The sequence below is a fragment of the Ceratina calcarata genome, unplaced genomic scaffold (assembly GCF_001652005.2).
Source record: "Ceratina calcarata isolate Rehan_Ccalc_2016 unplaced genomic scaffold, ASM165200v1 scaffold39.2, whole genome shotgun sequence".
Classification (NCBI taxonomy): Eukaryota; Metazoa; Arthropoda; class Insecta; order Hymenoptera; family Apidae; genus Ceratina; species Ceratina calcarata.
Window position 1 is genome coordinate 1,991,580 of NW_017162322.1, and position 24,783 is coordinate 2,016,362.

The following is a 24,783-nucleotide window of genomic DNA, read 5'->3' on the forward strand; positions in this document are numbered from 1 at the left end:
TCCGAAAACAACGAGCTTGCGTTTGGAGTTTAACAAGATTGTCGCGTGCACGTTCGTGCGAGGCACGTGGGCTCGGTTAGGTACCCTACGGTACGAGTGTGTTCCCGCGGTCGGATCCTCGAGAAACACCGCGTCGGTGCTGGGAGGGATAGACGCCAAAAGCTGGAGGGATCGATTTCAATTTAGCGGCCGTTTAAGCGTGCACGCTCGTGGCTAACGAGCTTTCGAAAGTCGTAGATAGCCGACAAGTTGGCCTACACGGACGGCCGCCACCGCTCGGAACCACCCTTCCGAACTTACCGCAGTCAGCCGGCAAGCCTCGCGAGCACACGTGTAACACGACACCGATAACTCCCTCTACCATACATCGCAGACACATCAGTGTATACGCCTGCTCCATTTTGATTCGACGTAGACCCGTTAAAACCAAGCAAATTGTATATGTATTTATGCAGTACGATATGACTGTCTGGCTAATGCCTTGGTCGTACTACTGAATCTCATGAAACCTACCGCACTGTCTGATTAAAGATTTATTGGCTATACAGTCAATCCTTTAGAAACGCATTTTTTAAAATGAAATCAGATGTCGGAAGAACATTGCTAATAATAAACAACAAAAAAACAAATAATCATACGTAACTCGTTAAATATCGAAGTTAGAAGGAAAACAACTTTTATTCGAAGCATTTTTCGTAATTTTGAAAAAAAAATCTTAAACTAGAAACAGCCATCAAATCTTCTTAAGAAAAAAACTTGTAAATTATGCAGCCAGGATTGAATTAATCCAAACAAATGGATCAATTAAAGTATAAACCTACCTAAAATTCTTTGGATCGCAGTTAAATTATTGCACGAGGTTCCGTGGGCTCGGCTGCGGAATCCGGCGAACTTATTAAAATAGAACAGAGGGTCGTACATATGTACAGAAGGTTGTACATAGTCGCATCGTACGATCTCGCGGCGGGCAAGCATTGTTAACGTGGAGAAAGGATAAGAGCACCGGTGGAAGGTGGCCAGGGACTGTTTTACTGCTTTTCCAACGACGCCGGTGGTGGCGAGGCGGCGCGCCGTGGTGTGGCGTGCGGTTCTACGCCCGCAAAGATTAAAGAGAACGGTGTATGCAGTATGAGGAACGGATTTACGTTCGGCAGGTAGATTGCACATTACGGTCGCCACACTTTCTAACCGGGCACGGTTTCCGCGTGGCTGGAAGCGTCTCTCCATCCCACCTTCCGCGGGTCACTCCCCTCGAACGCGATTTATTCTTTAATGTTACCGAATGAGATATTACAGCGATCGGCGCTCGCCCATTTTACATTCTCTCACGTTCTCGTATATTCGATTTGACCAATGGGCGCAATTTAACTACCGCTTGGGATCAAGATAATTCATAGGCAAAATGATTTCATATAATAGATTTCGGAGATTTAATCATGCTGCTTCTTTTATTATAAAATGGTTTTGATCAGCAATGATTGGGGTTGATGGAGCAATTTTTAAAATTCCTTCTGATTAGATGTATCATGCGAGGTTTTGCTATGATACCTCATGAGACATTTTCTAATTTCGGAAAAGAAACCAACAAATTCTTTCCTACTTACCTTGTGCAATCTGCGAAAAGATTTACACGCGAATGTGTATAAATCATTCGTGCACACGTTGCCTGTAAAGGGGACGTGGGGAATTAGAAAGACGATAAATATAAAACCAGCCTTTTATTCGCATAAAATCTCTCCGCGATGCTACAGAACATTTGAAAAATATCATCGTACAGGCACGCGTTTCGTAAATACCTTTCACAACGCGACGACCCAAGGGCGGATCCGCGTATAATAATTTGAATATAAAATACTCGTTAACATTCGTCAAGCGTCTTTCTCTTTCTTAATATAACAATCCATCGCAAAAGGAGCTAACCATATCTAAAACTTTACGAAAAACAGAGAGACATACATAATTATACAAAATACGTGTGTATACATCGACGTGTGTTTTGATTGTTAATCAGTTATTTTTTTCAGGTTGTGCTTTTAACGAAAATAGGGACTATTTTCAGCCGAGTGGATACAAAAAGTATTTGCGGATACCCACGTCCATGAATAAAATAGAAATTTTTAGACCGAATTTCATCAATTTTATCTTCAAACTAAAATAAGAATAGTTCAACTGTGTTAAATAATTAATGTTTTTCATTCGACACCTATCACGTTCGGTGACTTATCTATATAAATCATTTCGCAGTGGCTTAGAATTCGTAGCTTTTAATTAACTTATTATGAACTTTTTGAAAATGAATATAGCATACAATTTCTATAAAATCTTGTCGAAATCGTCCTGTCCACGTGCATTACACGTTGTACATATGTATATAAATTTAATATTAAAATGAAGAAGAATTCACAAATATTTTTTGCACCGCTCCTAATCCGAAAATTATTCCGAGACTCGATTTGGCCGCGTACAAAAATGGCTTGGTTCAGGTGTTGTAAAACGTCGCGCGATGATACGACGCGATGAAAAGGAAACTGGACGCGAGGCGAGGTCGTCAGCTTTTCGGACAATCGCGTGCATCGAATTGAAAATGAACGAGCTCGAATAAGGTCCCGAATAAAAGCGGGGTTCGTCGTGGACGTCGTGTACGTGTGCGGGGCCAGATCCTTTCCTTCCGTGTTATTTCCTTTCTGAGAACGTTCCCGCGTGAAACGAAACGCGTTCGCCGAGGGAGACGCGGCACTCACTTACCTAAGCACGCGCTAACGTTAACGCGTGCTCGAGTATCGGCCGACCAAGAACACGTAACACTCGTCGCACACGCGGACGGGTTTCGTCGAGTTCGGCAGCGCCGTGCTGTTATCGCTGCACGCGTTGCAGAAGATCTCGCCGCAATTTCGACAGTGATGCTGAAACAAAAATATTGATTTATTGCGATTAAATAATATCCGCAAGTATTAAATGATAAGGGATGATTTATGATTTTACTATGAAAATGCTATGGTGAATACAAGATAAAAGCCAATACATTATGTCTTTAAAACCTGATCTGTAAAAGTAGTATGTATTCAATTATTACTAGTCAATGTAATAGAAAACACATTGGAAGCACTCATTCTTCATGTCTACAATTTTATTTAATTTCCTTAAATGGATGCAACAGAGAGGAGGTTTGACGGAATGGAACCTTTTAGTGCATTCATGAGAAATATTATTCATTAAGTAATATAATTTAATTAAAATAAAATTTTTATAGAATGATTTCAATATTAGAGATAACTATGTCGATACCATTTCTAATTACTGGCGTTGTCAATTTTACACAAGATTCCTTCGATTAACTTGTTTGATTTTAAAATTTTGCTATTATACATCGTTTAATCAATTTGTGTAACGATCGAACGTCAACTTACTCTTGCCATAATTGAGTCAGATTTTGCACTGATAAAAATGTTGGTTCAGTAAAAAGTACGAACGTGTTGGAGAATTCCGATGAGTGGAATTTTCGTGAGAACGTTGAGGATGGGAAAATAAAAATGAGAAGAATCTAGCGGGCCCGAGAAATTCCCAGAACTGATAATTCTCTAATTACACGTAATTGCAAAAGTGGAACATCCAACACGCGAAAGTGTGGATCGACTCAGTGCATTAATCGCTTACTTAATACGAAGCAGGCAACAACGTTTCAAATTATGAATAATTTAGTCCAATTAATATACCTGCGGAGCACGTATTTAAAAAATATACGTTCTGACGTAGCTGTGAAATTTCTCATCACGCTTCACGTACGTTCAAAGAAATAATGTTAATGCGAATTATCTATGTTAATATTTGGAGATAAAATACTTCTTATAATATATCGTCTGTTTCTACAAAAATATCGACGTAAGGCAGTATTAATAAATTCCTCTATTTATGATCATTTTCAATTTCAAACACGAACGTCGATATACTTTATTTAATCTTACTAAATATCATAAACCCTGCTCCTACATATTTCATTTGGCCATCGCGTCGACAAAATAGATGGTTGGGAAAGAATTCTGCGCAACACGGCTCGCAGTCGCGGATTATGTTCGTGAAAGTTGAAAAAAGTTCACGGGCTTGTACCTGAAGCTGGCACGGGGACAACAGAGCTTTTTTCTCCCCCCGACCGCGCCGCCCTGCCATGCCCCGGCACGCTACCATTGTCCCTGTGTCAATTTCAGGGAAAAGTGCGTTTAATCTTGCGAAATATCATTTTCTTTTTACTCCTTTCAAATAACGTAAGAATAATGCTGAACGACTTGGTAAAGAGAAATCTCGATTCTACACCTAAAGAGTAATTTGTTGTTACTGTTAATCTGTTTCGTAAAGTAGAAACACGTTTAGGTGAAACTAAATGCTAAAAAAAAAAACAGTTTAAGTCGGTCTTTTAATTATTTATTATAAAATGGAAATATATACTAGATTTATGCATTGATAGAACATTTAAAAAAATTTACATTTTAACAGAGCACATACGCGTGTGTGTTAGTTTATTTTTGCTCCTATGTTCGAACTGTGACGACGCTTATATAATTTGGTACAATTTTAATTAATCATTGCCATGTTACCAAAGCGAGAAGTAATTCCGTTCATTAAAATCTGGACGACGAAATTGTGCCATTTCGTTTTTGCGGAATGGCTAACGATAATTGTCCAGCTGTAATGATTACCGTTAACATCGGCAAATGAAATAATTATCTTCAATTACCGGAATTCCAATGGTGATTGTTACTAAAATTGCTGGTTTTTGTTAAAATACAATTAATATGATTAACATGATTAATTATAAAATATAGTTTGAAATTGAATAATATACTGTACAGAAATCAAATGTAATATTCTTAAGTTTTCACGATTTGTACTATGTAAATAACGCCAGACGTGAGAACTAAAGACAGTTCGTAACGAAAAGCAATGGAGGTGAGGTCATCAGGAACGGACAATAAGAAACACTCGAAGATTCGCGAACGCGATGGGGGTAAAAAGGTGGTCGATGAAGGAACAAAGAGGTGAGTTTATGGCGCCTATATACGTTCAAGTCCGTTCGGGGCTGCGTTTCCTCCTTGCTATCCACGGTTTCTCCATTACCTCGGTGGTCTTTATTTTCGAGCCATTACCGACCGTCTATTATAATAATGTGGAATTCGTCGTCTGAAAAGGAGAAAGGAGGGGATCCGGCCCGAACACCACTCTGAATTTTACATCTAAATTGAATCCCTTAAGTAAGATTGCGAGTCGTTCACTGATTCCTTGGTTCGTTCGACGGTTCGTTGGCTGTCGGTTATAACCGAAGGAGTAAGAGGCCGAATAATATCATCCCGATAACCGATTTCCACGCGAACTTAATTATTGAACCGTCCCATCCGCGTGAATTTACGAGAAGAACCAACGAGCTTCGTATCTGCCCCTCGGGTTCATCGCGATTTTCCGTTTCCGTGTGATAGATACCTACTTATACTTTCCAACAGGAATAAATCAGTTTCCACATAAGAGATTACCACTGAATGATCATAACGTGAAATACATGACGTAATAATTCTCAAACTATTCACAAGCATAATTTTTCGACCAGATCCTTTACCATATTAAAGAACGACATGAAAATATATGATCTGCATCATGAGAGGCCTGGATGTGAAAAATTTATACCTACTTAGGAGTTAACGTAAGGAAGATTTTTTCACGATTTGCGGAAACATCAAAGGGAAATCTGTACGCTTAGGTGCAGTTAATTATGCAAACTTTAATCGTTCCCATTGTACTTCTTTTCTCATTCTCTCTAGAAATTCTCTAGAATTATCTTGCAGGTATAATCTTAGAGAGAGAAATCAATACACCTAGCAAGACCCTTGGAATAAATAATGAAAGCAGGATAAACCAAAATCAACAGTATGCATATGTGTTTTGCATACCTTAATTCACATTTAACTATGATTTCCACTGTGAACTGTATATTCACTCATTTTCCACGCGATCGCGTGAACCGCTCTTTTTTTTTTTTACTCCAGATAGGTAGTTAACCTAATTGGGCATACTTACTCGTATTGCTCGCAGCTGTTTCCCGGTTCAAAGTTGAGCCGGCGTTCGCGTATAAAGGAATAGCTCGTTATAGTTCGTTACGGAATTTATGTTAAATCTTAATAATCGTCGCGCCGACGGTGGTTCTTTAGTGGGTTATCTAAATTTCAGATTCGGAGCAGATATTTATGTCACGTTATTATAGTTAGCCGCCGAGTTATCCGAGGTGCGGTGAATCTCTCTTGCCTATTCGACTGCAATTTACTGCAATTATATATGATGCTAAAAATTCATTAATAAACGTACAATTGAAAAAATTATTAATTAACTTGACTCTATTCTAATACTAGAATTATTTTATAAAATACAATTCTTTTATTCAAATTGTTTTTATACGTATCGTTTACTATTGATTTTTTTCTTCTTCGATACTAGCGGCATTTAAAAGCAATTTAACGCAACTGATGCGCTTTTAATGATTCCAGCAATTAAATAACGATACGTGCAATGTACCAAAAATAATTTATATATAATATAAGCTATTTTTAAAGTACAGTAATAAACATAACAATGTGTCAAAGAATATTTCTTTAAAAAAGGTATCAAGGAGAGCCATTCATAACGCGGTGAGGATGGAATGCAATTATTGAAATTTCATTAAAGGGTTTCATTAGACGCGATACGCCATAGCTTTGTGTTATCGGCGACGCGTAAGATGTTCGGTGCGCTTCACTTATTAACATCTGTGCATCGAATCGATAGCGGCCGATGACGCAGCGAGACTGTTACGGCTCCTCATTCCAATTTGCAATTTATGCGTTTTAACATCCTGCACCTCGTACTATCGATTATCATACACGAATTCCGTTGAAATTTTCTATGAACATTCAAGAAGCTCGCTAAATGCATTTTCAGACATAAAATTTGAAATGCTTAAATTTCAGTTTCAGAGAGAAATGAATTGTCTATCAGACTTTTGTCATTAATTTATATTTAAAAGAACTTCATTAAATTCAAGCATTTCATAATGCACCTTTTTAGAAATAATTCCTATGCACCTTCATATTCACACAATGATAAAAATCTATGAATAAAGAAATGTAATTTCCTGATATTAACAGCTCGAGTGAACCTTAAAGCAGTATGGAAATATTTCTCGTAAAAAAACTAGATATTTTCTATACATATATGTACACTAATTATTTCATGAAATTTCTTTATACGTGTATTAGTAATAACATACACATATGTAGTTCCAATTCGTTAAAAATTGATTGATCGCTACCTGACTCACCTATTCTCCCCATTCCGCGATGTGTAACACTTATTATCAATATTTTAAATCAAGAACCAAAGTAATATTAATTTATAAACTTTGCACGTTTCGGACCTCCCTCTCTCTCTCCCCATCTGTACACAGCCCTTTGATTTTAAAAACACAAGCGGAGCGAGGGGTGTTAAAAGCCCGAACTTTTCGGTTTTTGGAAGGAACACTGCTTTTGAACGTGGCCCGTCATCAGCGGACCACCGACAGCTTTTGTCCATGGACAACAAACACGTTCTTCGCGCCGTGCTCGCCTATTCTATATTAAACAGTATGGTAATACTCGTCGCGTCACGAAAAATGAGTAACAAGGATGTCCCGGGTGTCTGGCTTGTTATTATGCAATAACTTACCACCCGTTCCTCGTCCGCGAGACTACCGTCCCTGTCTTCGCCGGGACCGTGCGAGGGGGTGACGTATTATGCAAGGAGGGAAGAGAAAAAAACGCCGGAAGAAACCGAGGTCTAAATGCGCCTTCGCAGGCCAACGTCTCTATCGGCCGCTGAATATGCATGGTTGAGCGTGCATGCATTGAACTGTCGGGTCGGTTGTACCGTTCGAAGGGTGCCGGAGCTAATGTGATTGCGCCGTAAGTAAAGCTTTTCGTATTGACTAGATATGTTTATCTGGGGCTAGGAAGTTTCAATGGAATTGCGCGATTTTATTCGGTATTCATAGTGATCCGTCGCGAGTTAAAATGCGATTTGGATGGTCGTATCCCGGATGGAGACTTCGACATATTTTTTAATGAATTCGTAAAAGTTTTTTTTTTATATGAATATCACGTACGTGACGTCCCTTTTTCATGCATAATTTACGTTATGATTGAAGTCATTTGATTTTGATGATTAATATAGCTAAAGGACTGATGACGAAGCTATCAAACAGGATATTTTACAGGCGAATTTCGAAAATAAACATTTGCACCTCTGGCTTCTGGAATTTCGGGTGTAATATCGCTCGAGATAGAAGTTGCATACATTTGCGTTTGCATGCGCTCGCTCTCTGCAAATTCGGATCGTCATTATCACAGATTTCATTAAAGGCATTTAACGTTTTCCGCCCTATACATTTGCGGTATCTGCGCTTACGTGGCGGCGCGTAGCCAAGTTTTTAGAGTCATACAAGCTGTACAAGACGCTTTCAGCTTATCTTCTGAATGTAAAGAAGCATCTTTCTTGCAGCGAATTTTGTTCTTGCTGCCGTTCTAAAGCCACACGGTCTGCTATTTAGAAATAAAAAGCTCTACGGCACTCAACTGCAAAGTCAAGAAATTCTTTTTAAAATTACCCAGAACAAGGTGAAATCCATGCAAATTTAGTATCTCGTATTGTGTGCTTAAAAAAAATTAATTATAATATGCATTCATCATGTTCGTCAAGGTGATAGAAATATTTTCATACCAGACAAAATTTATCACCACTTTATGAACATGAAAATAGGATTAAGATCGCCGTACATATGATGTATAATAAATTAGAGTTGAAAATTGATTCACTAAATTCGTAATTTGGTAACTCAATGCATAATTAATGAATCTCCAGAAATTCCAAAATAGATATATATATATATATGTTTATTAGCCACAGCATGTGATATGCATTTGGTTTAATGATGACCTGATTCTCTACTCAATGAATTCAAACATTTACATTTTATATTTCGATACACTGTTCCATTCTTTTCATGTCAAATAAACAATTTATTTCACAAGTCTTTATATAGAAACGTTATTTACGATCCGTCTGAGAGTAATGTATGTCAGATGCATTAATGATTTTAACAATCTATATCGTTCAAGTAGTGTAATGTAAATTCGAACGTGCACTTTCCTGTATGACGAATGTACGAATATTTCCACTCTTTGTTTCTTATCAATGCACGCAACTACACGCCTCGAAACTCGATCTGATCCCGACGGGATACTTTAAACGCCTGTGTCGTGCCTCCGCGTGATTCGGCAAGTCGGGGAAAAAGGAAAAATTCGTTGGCATTACTTTTCTTCGCGCCTTGCCGTCACGCTACGCCCGATTGATCGTTGTTTCTGAAGTAAAGTTTCCGTTCTGAATATTTGTGTATGTGAAATAAATTGTACAGAATATTCCAGCTTTTAAATACCATAGTCATAGTCTGCCAGCGTACTCTTAATGACACATATTCCTGATAATAGCCACTATGTATATCATTAATAAACATTTCCCGATATATTTAAGAAAAGAATGTGATGTATGCAAATCCAAATTGAATTTAATCGAATATCAATTCAGTTTTATGAACTTTATTAAGGAAAACTAGAATAGAGATTATCTGGGAAAAATATCACTTCAATCAGTTACTCCAATACTTTTAATGCCTCGTGCTATATATAACATCAGATGCGTTGCCTGTTTTCGAATTCACTATGAAAAATGATTTGTACCCAAAACATTTGCACCTCTGGCTTCTGGAATTTCGGGTGTAATATCGCTCGAGATAGAAGTTGCATACATTTGCGTTTGCATGCGCTCGCTCTCTGCAAATTCGGATCGTCATTATCACAGATTTCATTAAAGGCATTTAACGTTTTCCGCCCTATACATTTGCGGTATCTGCGCTTACGTGGCGGCGCGTAGCCAAGTTTTTAGAGTCATACAAGCTGTACAAGACGCTTTCAGCTTATCTTCTGAATGTAAAGAAGCATCTTTCTTGCAGCGAATTTTGTTCTTGCTGCCGTTCTAAAGCCACACGGTCTGCTATTTAGAAATAAAAAGCTCTACGGCACTCAACTGCAAAGTCAAGAAATTCTTTTTAAAATTACCCAGAACAAGGTGAAATCCATGCAAATTTAGTATCTCGTATTGTGTGCTTAAAAAAAATTAATTATAATATGCATTCATCATGTTCGTCAAGGTGATAGAAATATTTTCATACCAGACAAAATTTATCACCACTTTATGAACATGAAAATAGGATTAAGATCGCCGTACATATGATGTATAATAAATTAGAGTTGAAAATTGATTCACTAAATTCGTAATTTGGTAACTCAATGCATAATTAATGAATCTCCAGAAATTCCAAAATAGATATATATATATATATGTTTATTAGCCACAGCATGTGATATGCATTTGGTTTAATGATGACCTGATTCTCTACTCAATGAATTCAAACATTTACATTTTATATTTCGATACACTGTTCCATTCTTTTCATGTCAAATAAACAATTTATTTCACAAGTCTTTATATAGAAACGTTATTTACGATCCGTCTGAGAGTAATGTATGTCAGATGCATTAATGATTTTAACAATCTATATCGTTCAAGTAGTGTAATGTAAATTCGAACGTGCACTTTCCTGTATGACGAATGTACGAATATTTCCACTCTTTGTTTCTTATCAATGCACGCAACTACACGCCTCGAAACTCGATCTGATCCCGACGGGATACTTTAAACGCCTGTGTCGTGCCTCCGCGTGATTCGGCAAGTCGGGGAAAAAGGAAAAATTCGTTGGCATTACTTTTCTTCGCGCCTTGCCGTCACGCTACGCCCGATTGATCGTTGTTTCTGAAGTAAAGTTTCCGTTCTGAATATTTGTGTATGTGAAATAAATTGTACAGAATATTCCAGCTTTTAAATACCATAGTCATAGTCTGCCAGCGTACTCTTAATGACACATATTCCTGATAATAGCCACTATGTATATCATTAATAAACATTTCCCGATATATTTAAGAAAAGAATGTGATGTATGCAAATCCAAATTGAATTTAATCGAATATCAATTCAGTTTTATGAACTTTATTAAGGAAAACTAGAATAGAGATTATCTGGGAAAAATATCACTTCAATCAGTTACTCCAATACTTTTAATGCCTCGTGCTATATATAACATCAGATGCGTTGCCTGTTTTCGAATTCACTATGAAAAATGATTTGTACCCGGGAAATCGTTCATTCGAATTTCTCACAAAGTGAAATCAAACAATATAACGATAATGGAATATGTAATGAACACGGGTACTGATAGAAAGAGAATTGTAAAATTGTTCGCATTTCAAAAATTGTCAAAACTTTCATTGGCATATCAAAGCAAGAATCTGGAACCTAATTTGTCGTGTAGGTAATTACGTAATAAAATTAAAGCGATTTTCTCAGGTACAGATTTAACGTTGATGTAAAACATTTAGTGCAATCGTGTATAACGTATAAATATCTTCCCTAATTACTGTACAAACTTGGAGGCATCGTAACGGAGCACCGCGATAGAATCTAATCAAAAATCCACGGTGAAATCTCTTCAATTATCCGTCGGTTGGGCAAGACAGGAAGGAAGGAAGGAAGGGCACGGACTACCAACAAACGAGGATCGGGGCTGCTTGTAATTGCAAGACCTAACGCAGCCCGATACACCGTGTTATCTCTAATAACAGAACTGTCATGCATCAAAGTTCTCCAGCGTGAGTGCACGCGATTCCGATTTTCGAGTCGAGAGTTCAGTCAAGAGAGAGAGAAGGGGGGGCGAAATAACGGGCGTGGCTGCGCCACCATAAGCGATAAAACCTCTTGACGCCGTCAGGTTCGTTCGAGAACGCTCACCGAATTCTGGCTGGGGGCACGGGGATACCTGGTGCGAATGAAATCTGAACCAGAGGAACCGGTAATTTCCAGGGATGGCAGGGATAATTGAACGATTAAGCACGTCCTCTCACGCTGGACTGACGAGGGACGAACGAAAGAGGCGAGCCGAGACGGACGGCAAACGGGGACAATTAAAAAGTTTGATTACCTACCTTGCGACGAGTGATGTTGAACTCACGGCTGCAACTCTTGCAACGGGTGGCTAGTCGATCGTTCGCCCAGGTCGGCGCACCCTCTTGCTGCTGCTGCTGCTGCTGCTGGTTCTGTTGAGCGTTGTCAGCGGCCTCGCGTAATTCGACGGCCGCCAATTTGGCCGCGCTCAATTGTCCCCCGAGTTCCTCCAGAGTTCGTTCCTGTTCCGCGCAGATCTCCTTCAACGCGTAATGCTCCTCCTGCAGCGCCAGATATTTCTGCGAGACGACGATGCCGAAATTACTACGCGCCACGAAAAGTTGTGTCCCGTTCTTAGCGCCTCGATACCGGTTGTTACCGAGAGTTCCGCGTAGACGATTAGCGAGGAGATTCGATTGCGCCGAAGAACTTCGGGAAGATTGATGGGGAACGAGTTTCCAACGAAGAAGGAAGTGGTTGCTCGAAGAATCGATCGCGAAGGGGGAACGTGAAGTGTTTCGTAGTTACATGTACTTAACGCAGTATTGTGCACAGAAAAGAACCGGCCGAGGTGTTTAAATATTTTTCTCTAGAGGAATATCGAGCGAACGATTAAACTGTCTCGAACCTGTTACAACTAGGAAATTATTTAAACATGATATATTTAATAATTGAAAAACTGATCATTCCTGGGAACAATTCTAATTTAACCGTGGCGACAAGTATCTAAATGTAAACGCGATACGAATTTATGCATCCGCAAATAGAAGCCTTCTGCGTTTGCTTATCCTATTTTCGGAATAGTTGAACATTATCATAAGTGAGCTCTCGGATAATCGAATGAAACAAAAACCGTGTAGCGTAAAAAGTGATTTGCACGGTCGAGCTGGTACGTGTAAAGTTTGGCCAGCCAATTTGGAAGCGGCTCGGGTTATCCAGTAGCTGCACGCAATATGTATAGTATAGAAGTCGACGGCGAATGCGGGGAGCGTGGGCACTTGGGTACATACCTCGGACACCCGCCTCAACTGATCGATCTCCTGATGTAATTGAGAGATCTTCTCCGTGTTAGAGATCGATGCTTCCTGCAAAGAGGTTCTCCATTCGCGTTCAACTCGCAATTCCCTCTCGACCCCATTCGCCTTCGCCTCCCTCTCGGCGACTTCGGCTCCCAAAATCCTCATCCTCTCCTCCGCGCCCGATCTCGCGCCGTCCATTTCCTTGAACCTGATTAAGTCGAATCGCTGCTGCTACTCAAACCATTTACGTTTTTCACTCACTCCGATACCCGTGAAAGACAATCGAGAAACGAAAGGATCGACATCTGTCAATTAATATCTTCCAGAGCAAATCATTAATGTTATACATTTACGTGGTTGAAGTTCAATAAATATTTAAGTAATTCACAGACAGAGAAGAGATTTTATGTAGAGACGAAGAGGATGAATTAAGAATGATACGATTACTGATGATTCGTGAAACTAATTAAATCAGAACTCTTGACATCACTTTGATTATACTCTCATCAATTTATATCAGCTATGCACGTATATATTTCAGTCACTGCCTTGCGATCATTTAACAATGATTTTAGCCTAAGAGAAAACGGCATTGGAGCAGAATTATTATTATATTATATATCTAGATATTATCTCTTGTTTTGAACGAACCGGGCTGTACAATAACCGGCAGACCGTTTAAACAAAATTTCGTTTGAGGAACCCGCGCAGTTTCGCTGGCCGAGTTTGCAGAAACATTAAGCTTCCGGCCGAAAGGAAGTTACAAAAGCAAGGATCGGTAAGTTGGCCGGGGGGAGGCCGGCGTCTCGTTGAAACTTTCGCCATGATTATTCATGACCGAATACCGTTATCCGGCCGAAGAAACAGGCGGAATGTTTTTTTAATGGCTTCGGACTATAATCCGCGGACGGATTCAGCAAAATTCCCGCTCGTTTATTTTCCCCTCACCGAATTCCGTTAATCCAATCTCTGACTCTAACTCCGCTGAGCCAAAACTTACCTTCAGCCACGACATAATTTCAAACGAAATCGTAATTAAAGCAGTTTGAACGACGATTAAAATCGAATATCCATTACAATTAATAGAAACGAATGGGAAAATTGTACAAATTTATAAAATGAAAACACTCGTATTCTACTGATGTAAAGTTTGGCCAGCCAATTTGGAAGCGGCTCGGGTTATCCAGTAGCTGCACGCAATATGTATAGTATAGAAGTCGACGGCGAATGCGGGGAGCGTGGGCACTTGGGTACATACCTCGGACACCCGCCTCAACTGATCGATCTCCTGATGTAATTGAGAGATCTTCTCCGTGTTAGAGATCGATGCTTCCTGCAAAGAGGTTCTCCATTCGCGTTCAACTCGCAATTCCCTCTCGACCCCATTCGCCTTCGCCTCCCTCTCGGCGACTTCGGCTCCCAAAATCCTCATCCTCTCCTCCGCGCCCGATCTCGCGCCGTCCATTTCCTTGAACCTGATTAAGTCGAATCGCTGCTGCTACTCAAACCATTTACGTTTTTCACTCACTCCGATACCCGTGAAAGACAATCGAGAAACGAAAGGATCGACATCTGTCAATTAATATCTTCCAGAGCAAATCATTAATGTTATACATTTACGTGGTTGAAGTTCAATAAATATTTAAGTAATTCACAGACAGAGAAGAGATTTTATGTAGAGACGAAGAGGATGAATTAAGAATGATACGATTACTGATGATTCGTGAAACTAATTAAATCAGAACTCTTGACATCACTTTGATTATACTCTCATCAATTTATATCAGCTATGCACGTATATATTTCAGTCACTGCCTTGCGATCATTTAACAATGATTTTAGCCTAAGAGAAAACGGCATTGGAGCAGAATTATTATTATATTATATATCTAGATATTATCTCTTGTTTTGAACGAACCGGGCTGTACAATAACCGGCAGACCGTTTAAACAAAATTTCGTTTGAGGAACCCGCGCAGTTTCGCTGGCCGAGTTTGCAGAAACATTAAGCTTCCGGCCGAAAGGAAGTTACAAAAGCAAGGATCGGTAAGTTGGCCGGGGGGAGGCCGGCGTCTCGTTGAAACTTTCGCCATGATTATTCATGACCGAATACCGTTATCCGGCCGAAGAAACAGGCGGAATGTTTTTTTAATGGCTTCGGACTATAATCCGCGGACGGATTCAGCAAAATTCCCGCTCGTTTATTTTCCCCTCACCGAATTCCGTTAATCCAATCTCTGACTCTAACTCCGCTGAGCCAAAACTTACCTTCAGCCACGACATAATTTCAAACGAAATCGTAATTAAAGCAGTTTGAACGACGATTAAAATCGAATATCCATTACAATTAATAGAAACGAATGGGAAAATTGTACAAATTTATAAAATGAAAACACTCGTATTCTACTGTCTATGTACATTGATGATCTGAGGGTAATTAAATGCAGACTGAATTCTGTCATGAATTTATTTTCGCTGCATTGATATACAAGCACACGTAATGTCTCGGTGCAGTTATAAAGACCATTGCTCGATGCTTATACAGTACATGATTATACTCATATAAAGATAATACGTTGTACGTTCACTTCGTAAGTCCTCTTTCGATAAACGTGAACGACACAAACGGGCCTGTATACGTGTATGTGTGTGTTCGTGTACTTACAACGAGGAATACGCGTTCGAGAAACGACTTGTTGTTTCGTACAAAACCAAATTGGGGGAAATGAACGTGTACGATCGGTCAGGGATGAGAAAAATGATCGCAAGTCAGTTCCTGTATATACGTAATTCTAATCGATCAGGTTTTGAAATAATTGACGGGCAATTGAACGTAAAACAAGTGCTCGGCGTCGATACATATTTGACGCACGCGAGCAAGGCAATCGATTCGGGAAGCTCGACACCTATGAATACACCGATATTGTTTCGGATCGAGCGTGATCATTATTCGAGGTATAAATCTAGCAATTATTGCGGTAAACGTGAATGTCTCGCTATAACATTAAAATTCATAATATATATATAATATAGACTTAATGTAATTTTAATCGAGTAGCCGTTTCAGTGAAGGTTTGCCAACATCTCCGTTAATCATAACTCTTTTCTCTCTCTCCCTCTCTCTCTCTCTCTCTCTCTCTTTCTCTCTCTCTCTATACGTTTCACGGCTAGTCTAATCTAAAGTCAGATCGCGATTCGCGACGCCTAAGTAGAAAATAAATCACCTCTAACTACAGCCGTCGAGCGTGTACATAACGTAATATTCGTTTCTCGATGGTCGGTCACGCGTGTCAATCGTCGAGCGGTGACAACCGATAAAAAGTCTTTTATCACGACGACTACGCTTTCGTACGTAAATACTAAAATTGTTTAACGATAGTATTAATAATTTTCAGATTGATTAAAGCATCGATCCTCAAAGGCTTTGGTATATAAAACTTCTTTAAAGTTCAAATCATGAAGACACTATCAAAATCAGCCATTTATACTTTATCTTAAACATAAAAAAAAAAATTCTTTGATCCTCTTTAATGCTCCATCAACATCTGACAAAACCTTTTAATAAAGCATTAAAGCGAGAACTTTTGCGATACGCAAAGCTTGAAATTCTTACGATTATAGCAACGCGAGGCTCGCGATTAAAAAGCAACACGAAAATATACACGAGACAGAGACTGTTAATATGGACATTGAATTATAACGTAATTAACGATGAATCAGTCGTGCGCTTAAGAATTAACAGTTAACACTAATGAAAGACAAATAAACATACTTCTCATCCATTTTTTGGATGCTCTCAGTCATCGATAGCGTCTTAGCCTCCAATTTAGTGATCAGTTCTGTTCTATGCTTAAGCGAGCCTTCGCACTCCTGAAATAAACTCGGTTTCAGTAAAAGGCGGAGATGTCTGTTTCGCACGCATCTCGATTAAGCCCTGAAATTCGCACATTATACAATATGAGAGCTTGTTAAAAATGGAACGTGCACGTCGAACTAGTCAGCCTCGATAACAGCGTTACAATTGGGGAACGATGTTAAAATAAAGGACTTTGATAATAATCATTTTCAATTAACGAATAAAATTAGCCGGAAATCATGCAACACGAGTTTCCAATCACTTTTGACAAGTTAAATGCCAGTTCCCTTTGTCAGCTGACGAACATTAACCACCTGTCATTAACTTGTCAGATAGTATAGCCTTTCATTACGTTCGCTCTGTAGGAAGCTTTGATAAATACAAATGAACAGTGCTTCCTCCGTTAATGTGATGATATTCGATAATCAATTAATGGGCAAAGAAAGTTACTATTATGGCGGAATAATTAACATTAATTAAAATGGAACGTTTCGCTCCAATGGTAAATCGCGGATCAAACACCCGAGACACTCTACAAAGAGAAACCGATGCAACTGTATAATCTATTATGTAACTGATGCATACTGTTGCTCTGTTAATATCATTAAACTTCGTAATATGAGAGAAAATAATGTTCTATTAACGTTATTGTCCTCGACAGTTCTGCGCACACAACGTAGCAGCATTTAATTATTAATCGACGCGCGGCTATGCCGCAACGGAGCACAGCTAATTCCCATAGAGTGTCTCGATCGAAACACATACCACGATAGATGTTATATCGAAAGCTTATACCGATGCATGAACTGCTAGATAATTAAATATCGAATACTTCGTCTCATCGTTAATTCCTCCTACGTCGACCGTTTTTATGGCATCAAGTTTCTGTTCTGTCATTCCTATTAAAGAGATCTAGGAGTAGCTTGATAAAGCTATACGTCAGATCGTGTAATGATAGTGCTTCTGAACTACCCAATGACATTTCGTTGCCAACACGGATCAGCGCTGACCATAGCGTTAACAGGTGCATCATAACAGTTAGGCTTCGATCGCACGATACAGTCAGCATTCTGATTTAAATAATAAGCTTAGGCAGAATCTCATTTTACTGATATAAAAATCTATCGATCGTATATACGACGTGTAGATCATGACAATGGGATAAATTCTTGCTGAAAGAAGTTAGCATGGGTTGATCTTTTGATATACAGAAAGAATAAATTGCGATCTGAAAAGATAATAACAAATTTATTAAATGTTCCGGAAGCGAAAGGTATAAAGTAAAATCATGTCTTATCTACATTATCAATTGACACGACATTCTAATATTTTATATAGACGCTTCTTTCAAATATCATTGGATACTTCAGAAACACTTCGTGTAGGGAGAATCATTTAATACGCCTTTGGTTAGTAGAAACGTTAAACGATGTTCGAAGAGATGCATGATATAAAAACCATTTCCTAAGGGCAATGTTTTATGCAGTTGACTGTGCCTCAGTCGAAGCTTCCACAGGAACTTCGCCGTTGGGTTTGCACTGTTCTATGATATCAGGTTTATTCGATTCTTTCTCATTAGCACCGTTTTGTTCGTCGACCCTGGTTTGCCCGTCATTGATATTGGGTGAGTCCGGTTGTTTGATGGAAGATTGCGTGTTGTCGGAATTCCGAGTGCTTTTAGATTCGTCTTTAAATTGTTTCTGAGTGTTATTGGATCTTTTCTGATCGTCGTGGGATTGTTTCCGAAGGTTATTGGATTGTTTCGGAATGTTACTGGTCGGCTTTTGTTGACTGTTAGCGAACTGTTGCTGACTGTTAGGGGAGTGCTGTTGATGGTCATACATAGGGATATTCTCGATGGATGAGTAACCACGCGGTGAGGTCGGGCTGATCTTATTAAGAATGGATTTCGAGACACCGCTAGGCGTGGTGGGACTACGAAGGCTATCCCCTTCCTTCTTCATATGGTTGCACTTCTCGAGATTATTCAGGATCTTGCCGATCTGATTCGTCTTCGCGTGGAGCCGGCTCACCATCTCGCCTTTCTGCGTTAGTTCGTGCTCACATTCCTATAACGGAAATATCTCCAGAACACAAGAAACTCGGGAACGCCTATCCGACTCGAGGAAGAATCGTAAACGATTAAAACTTCTGAAAAGCTCAAATTAAAGCGGAGGTGGGAAGGGGGCAACGAGTGGCAGTAGCATTATTAGAAGAAATCTGAGAGATGATAATCGCGACGAGGATATGCCTCGTAATTAACCGGCTTCTATTTCTTTTGTAGATATTGAAAATATGAATTTGTCCCATTGGGTTTTCGATTAAATGACTCTGCGAAGCATCCCGCGTCGCGATTAACGCACGGACAGGAATTGAAATCGTCACCTGTAGCTTTTTGTACATTTCCAAGTTAATCAGCTTGATTTCATCGAGCTGTCGCCGCAACGATATGATCGTGTCCTGTTTCTCGTGAATGTCTTTCTCCAACAGCTTCATGGCCACTGCCATTTCCGACTTCATACTAATCTGTTCGCAAAAAAGTAAACCGGTCATTCTTTATGCGAAACATAGAACCGTCCGTCGATCGTGATACAACTGAGAGAATTATTCCGATCATAAAGATGTAATTAAAACTGATTTCCAATCGGTTGTATTACGATTTGCGAGACCCCTGTATATTAATTCCCCAGCATTTAAAATGCAAGAATGGCAGTGTTGAAAAAACTGATGGTCCACCTGTAATTCTAATTCCTTCTCGACGTCCTGTCGCACTTTCTTCTCGACCTCTAGTCTACTTCTCAATTCCTCGATCTCCGCCGTGGTTTCAGTGATCTTGATCGGTGCTTTTCCGTTCTGAAACCAGACAAATCGTCCACAGTTCCAGGATGACATCGATTTACCAGGATGGCCACGAAACCTTGAAGTGTACCTCGTTCGTGTCCTTAACTTCGATTCCCAGTTCCTTCTTCAACTGCCTGTTCTCCTCGTGAAGCGACAGTATGTTATTTTTAGCAATGGCGAGGTCCTCCTTCATAAGAGCGTTCGTCGTCGTCAAGGATTCCACTTTAGCTTGAAGGTTCGTCACGGTCGCACTGAAATCGACGCAATATTCTAGGCTCACCATCCAGACGGATTCGATATAACACGTTCAGAGTAATAATTACTTTAGATGTCGATTCAATTCTTCGATATAATTCTTCTGGTCGAGTACAGTGGTCATGTTGTCGTTCTCGAGCTCGTCGTCGGGAGACTCGCCAGGTATGTGATTGCTGTTCCGAAGATACAATGAGAAATCGATCACGCCTTGTTGACAATCAAGGTCTTCCTCCTATTACAATAATCTGTTTTTAACTCTCTAATTCCCGGTTGAAGTGAGGAAACAAATCCGTCGACTGACCTTTACGCAAAAATTACAATCGATTACGTTCAGTCCGACCAACAGACCCATTATCACGATTGCTTCCTCGCTCATCATTAAAGCGTCGGGCTCAAAATACTCGGACAGTATGTCTTCCTTGTGATCGATCAGCACTTTCAAGTAATCGGCGAGCTTCTTTTGCATCAACGCCATACGCAACCATGCCCTCGCCCTACCCATCGCAGTCCTGAAAAGGACAGTGCTTCAAGTGAAACTCGCAAGAAATACGGTCTTGCAACGTTAGCTTAACTTTTCTCGAACCATGTAATTAAAAGGAATGAAGAATCGATAAAAAAAAAATATTGTAAGCTCTCGTCGGAAAGGGATTCATTATTTCGTCAGAAATAAAAATTCATGGGTGTATGAAGCAGCAAGGATTTTATACCTAACAGTAGGGAGATCGCGAATACTGGACGTGATGTCCTGCGCCTCGGAACAATATTTCTCAACGAGCTGTAGTATATCCCAGAGCTCCTTCTTGGGCCCAAGGAGACCCTGAAATCGATTATTCCTTAGTGTCACTTCTTTTCATAAACTCGAAGGTGTCCTGTTTACCTTCTTCGGTCGTAAACCATGCCTGAGCACGTGCTCGAGAACGATGAAGAAGTGTTGCAACGGCATGTGATCAGAGTCGAGCATTCGACCATATTTCAAGGAAGTTTCGATCAGCTCCTTCACGATCAGTTTCGATATATTCACGAGGTTACTCCTCTCGATGATGACTGGATCTCGTGCTGCAAAAGCAACAAGTTTCTTGTTCCAAGCAGTGATAACGAATCACTCTACTCCCTAATCCTTTATTACAAACTCTGTTCGTTGAACAAACTGACAAATATATCATTTTTCCCGGAAGCGTGAAGACAGATGCGATCGACAAGCGCAAAGTAAAAATATTAATAAATAAAATTGCGCTGATTAGAGAACCAATCACAGATAGAGAAATTTTAGTGGCACACAGATTAAAGACAGGGAGGGGATTCACATGAATAGGTAACGAGGCAATATAGTTCCTAAGGAAATTGACTCTAGTATTTGCGAAAACATAATTCAGGAGTGATACAAGGCTTCCCAGAAAGTGTTTAAAGAATGAGCCAAACGCAAAAAATATTTTTGACTTCTTCTCTCATCAACCATCGAATGCAACAAGTGAACTGATTTATCCAGGATACCTTACGATTTGGACGTCGATCGAAATTCGAAAACAATAGAAGTTAGTAATATGAACCAAAGTAGATCAGACAGTCAGGCCTTCGTTGAGTCAACGTATTGACGTTTGCCTCTGCGACACGAATATTGTACGCTCACTTTAAAAAAGAAACCCGACTTCCAATGCGATTGTATATAAAAAAAAATCAATATCCCACGACAGTTTTGTTTAATCAGTATTTGTTGAATAAATGAATTCTAATTAAAGTTCATTGTAAAAAATTCACGAAATAGAAAACATTTAATAATTAATAAATTAACACGCACCAAATTTTCAAGTATGCACATAAACTATAAAGAAAGACCGGGCGTACAATATTGAATCGCAACATCGATACCACGGGCTGGTGCAAAGTGTTCCTTAATTCGATTCGATGAGGAAGTAAGATGAAAGCGATTAAGTGCGAGAACATCGAGTACAGACACAAGCTGGAAACGTGCTGCAATGGCGGTGGAGTTGGCGGCATGAGATCGCGCTGATCGGGAAGCTGTTGCTGGCGATGATGATCGCTATGACCAACGTGTCGATGGTGATGATGATGATGATGATGATGGTTAATACCACTGAGAGCGAGCGGCGGCGAGGGCGAGCGCTGCAACGAGTCGTGCAACGAGAACTCGACGTCCTGAAGCTCTTTCAGACAGAGCCACTCGCCGTCGACGGACACCCGGAAGTTGCACAGATATATGGTATCCTGGGCGCCAGCCATCTCTTCCTCGAGCATGACCCCACCGCGATGCACACCGTGGTCGCCCGGTGGTCTGATCTTCAGACCGTTCTGGGATTCTTGCCGCATAGAAACTCGTTCGTGACAATAAATTTCTTCAAACTCCGATTATACGGAGTTCTTGTCTTCCACTACCCGAACCTTTCCCTTCCTTATCGATCGCTTCAAGTTCAAGTCTTCAAATTCCAACTGTATCCTCTCCGACTTTCACTGAATACTCGTTCTGGCAATTACAATCAGCTAGGCAACGCGTTTCACTGATACAGTTCTCTCCTTGCTCTTCACTCTTCCTTTAAGCAGATTTCTTTACACGAAGCACAACGAGGATTTCATCTTTGACGTTAGACGATGCAGTTTGCTCGATGCGGAGTGTCCGAAACGAAATATAGACACTGCGGTATAAGCGGCGAAAAGAAATGTTGGCCAAAGCGGAAAAACGAATGGGTTCGTCGCTCGATCGTGAGCTACATCGTAGCCCGAACCGTGCACCGGTTCAATTCTCGAGTACTCGTCGTTATAGGGACTGACTCGCTGTCGAAGAGGACCACGTATGCGGCGCGTACGACGTCCGCGAAAAATTTTACGACGGAAATGGCGAATCACCGACGGAAAGTGATATTGATTCTCCCGCCGACCTTACCTCCACCTACGATAATCAATACGCGTACGCGAGCCGCGACCGGACCGTGCTGCCATCTATCGTGATCCGAATGTTTATTTGAAAAAGTAATGCGTAATTCTAAGATCACATACATATATCTAATTGAGATTAATTGTAGACGCACTGGCAGTTTATATCTACGTTTTCTTCTATTATTAGATTTATGCAATTGCTACACGTTTTGATTAGACTGTGGATTTTTCTGCTGGAAACTTGTACGACGTTAACAAAGAACCACGTGTGCTATACATCTTCTCGCATGTTATGTGCATTCTTTAAATATGTATAACGAAGTTTTCTGTAAACTCTACATGCGAAATCGTGCAGTTTTATTCTTGTATTTTATTAAGAATTTGGATTAGAAAATAAGTGCATGCAATTGTACGAAATGAAAAGATTATTTTGCGATACTTTGCGATCATTAATATTTCTTTAACTACATTTTATATTTTGATTGAATTTATTACGTACAAACGATACAGAATATTGTGAATTAAATTTGTGGAAGCGTGCATTTGTTGGAAGGCTTTATATGAAAATCAATAATAAATTCTCATTTTCAAATCAAGTTTAGAATTCTTTATGAAAATTACATCAATTGTTTTATGATCGATTAGTAATAAATGTCTAACTTTCTATTATGTTCCACGATGGTACGAATTAATTTCAATAAATTAGCGATGCAATCGGATTAATTGTTTTAACGTATCGATGTGCATAATATCGTAACTCACGTTTCTTAGTTAAATGATTACGAAGTGATATCGGAAGCGCACGCGCGCGTTTCGAAGCGCGCGCTGAAACATACACCGGAAGCATGCATTTATCGCTGGTATGTACTCACGTCTCGGCAACCACCAGGCGTCCAGTTTCCTAGGCCTCGAGACGACCAGGTCCGGCCATTTGTCCTCCCTGATGGAGTACACCGACGGCGAACGCGATACACTTTTTTCATTATCCTCGGACACTAGGCTACCGGTTAACGATTTCTCGGACGGAGATATTGGCAAACCTTCGCTACTCTCCGCGGCCATGTTTACGTTTACACTGTGTGTACAGTCGCCCGCGCGCGCGCACTCACGCGTTCATTCGGTAGCGATGGATGCGAGACGCTTTCATCATGTATATCTTGAGTATCTTATCATCACTACAGTGAACTCCCATATAACGCGGGTTCTTCCAACGCGCCAAAGATACCGCGACTACTGTTTTTGTATAACGCGGTTCTTCGCACGAAGCGATAAATAATAAAACGCAAGACTGCACACTCCCAGCTTCATAAAGTTTCTCACGAAATTTGCAATTACTAATATGTTAACTATAACAAGATAATTTGTGATATAGCGTTCAACTAGAACCGATTTTTCTCTATGATTATTTAAAATCATAAAATAGTTTGATTATACATGAGCAACAAGTGAATCGTCCCATCGCTACTACTGGCAGTCCGGTCTCCTGACTGAGAGATTTGAGTACGCGACCGTACTTCACATATTGAATGTTCTCTTATTATACGAAACGAACATCCCCAGTTGAGGCTTCGTCCACACTAATTATAATAATATATATAATTATAAATGTATAGGATAGAAATATGTAATGAATAGAAGTAAAACTAAGTTATGGAACTTCAAAAATATTGAGGATTTTTCATTTTACATCTTTTCACCCTTTTAGTGGATGATCAAGGGAAATTCCTGAAATGGATTTTTAGGTATTTGTATAGGTAATCCTTATGAACCGAAACCAAACCTGTAACTCATCAAACTTGCGAAATGCATTTATTTCTTTCAATTG

The 24,783-nt window shown here is 39.8% G+C and overlaps 2 protein-coding genes across 6 annotated transcripts in view; one reads left to right on the forward strand and one right to left on the reverse strand.

Annotated features, from left to right (window-relative positions):
• LOC108626196 (soluble guanylate cyclase 89Da-like) overlaps positions 1–24,783 on the forward strand; it is a 103,872-nt gene that overhangs the window by 68,572 nt on the left and 10,517 nt on the right. The window lies entirely within an intron of this gene.
• LOC108626167 (RUN and FYVE domain-containing protein 2) lies at positions 1,704–24,027 on the reverse strand. Of its 5 annotated transcripts, none has more exons than XM_026814498.1 (12): positions 22,022–22,394; positions 20,947–21,125; positions 20,777–20,886; positions 20,371–20,578; positions 20,138–20,301; positions 19,903–20,065; positions 19,710–19,826; positions 19,359–19,499; positions 16,890–16,987; positions 14,377–14,593; positions 12,141–12,398; positions 1,704–2,903 (listed from the first exon to the last, which is right to left on the reverse strand). In XM_026814498.1, the coding sequence occupies exons 1-12, from the start codon at positions 22,392–22,394 to the stop codon at positions 2,763–2,765; spliced, it is 2,169 nt and encodes a 722-aa protein (XP_026670299.1). In that variant the 3' UTR covers positions 1,704–2,762. The 5 variants fall into 5 exon arrangements, with proteins under 5 accessions (XP_026670299.1, XP_026670301.1, XP_017882170.1 ...); XM_026814500.1 differs by lacking the exon at positions 22,022–22,394 and adding an exon at positions 23,831–24,027 and having other exon boundaries at positions 2,763–2,903; XM_018026681.2 differs by having other exon boundaries at positions 2,763–2,903; positions 22,160–22,425.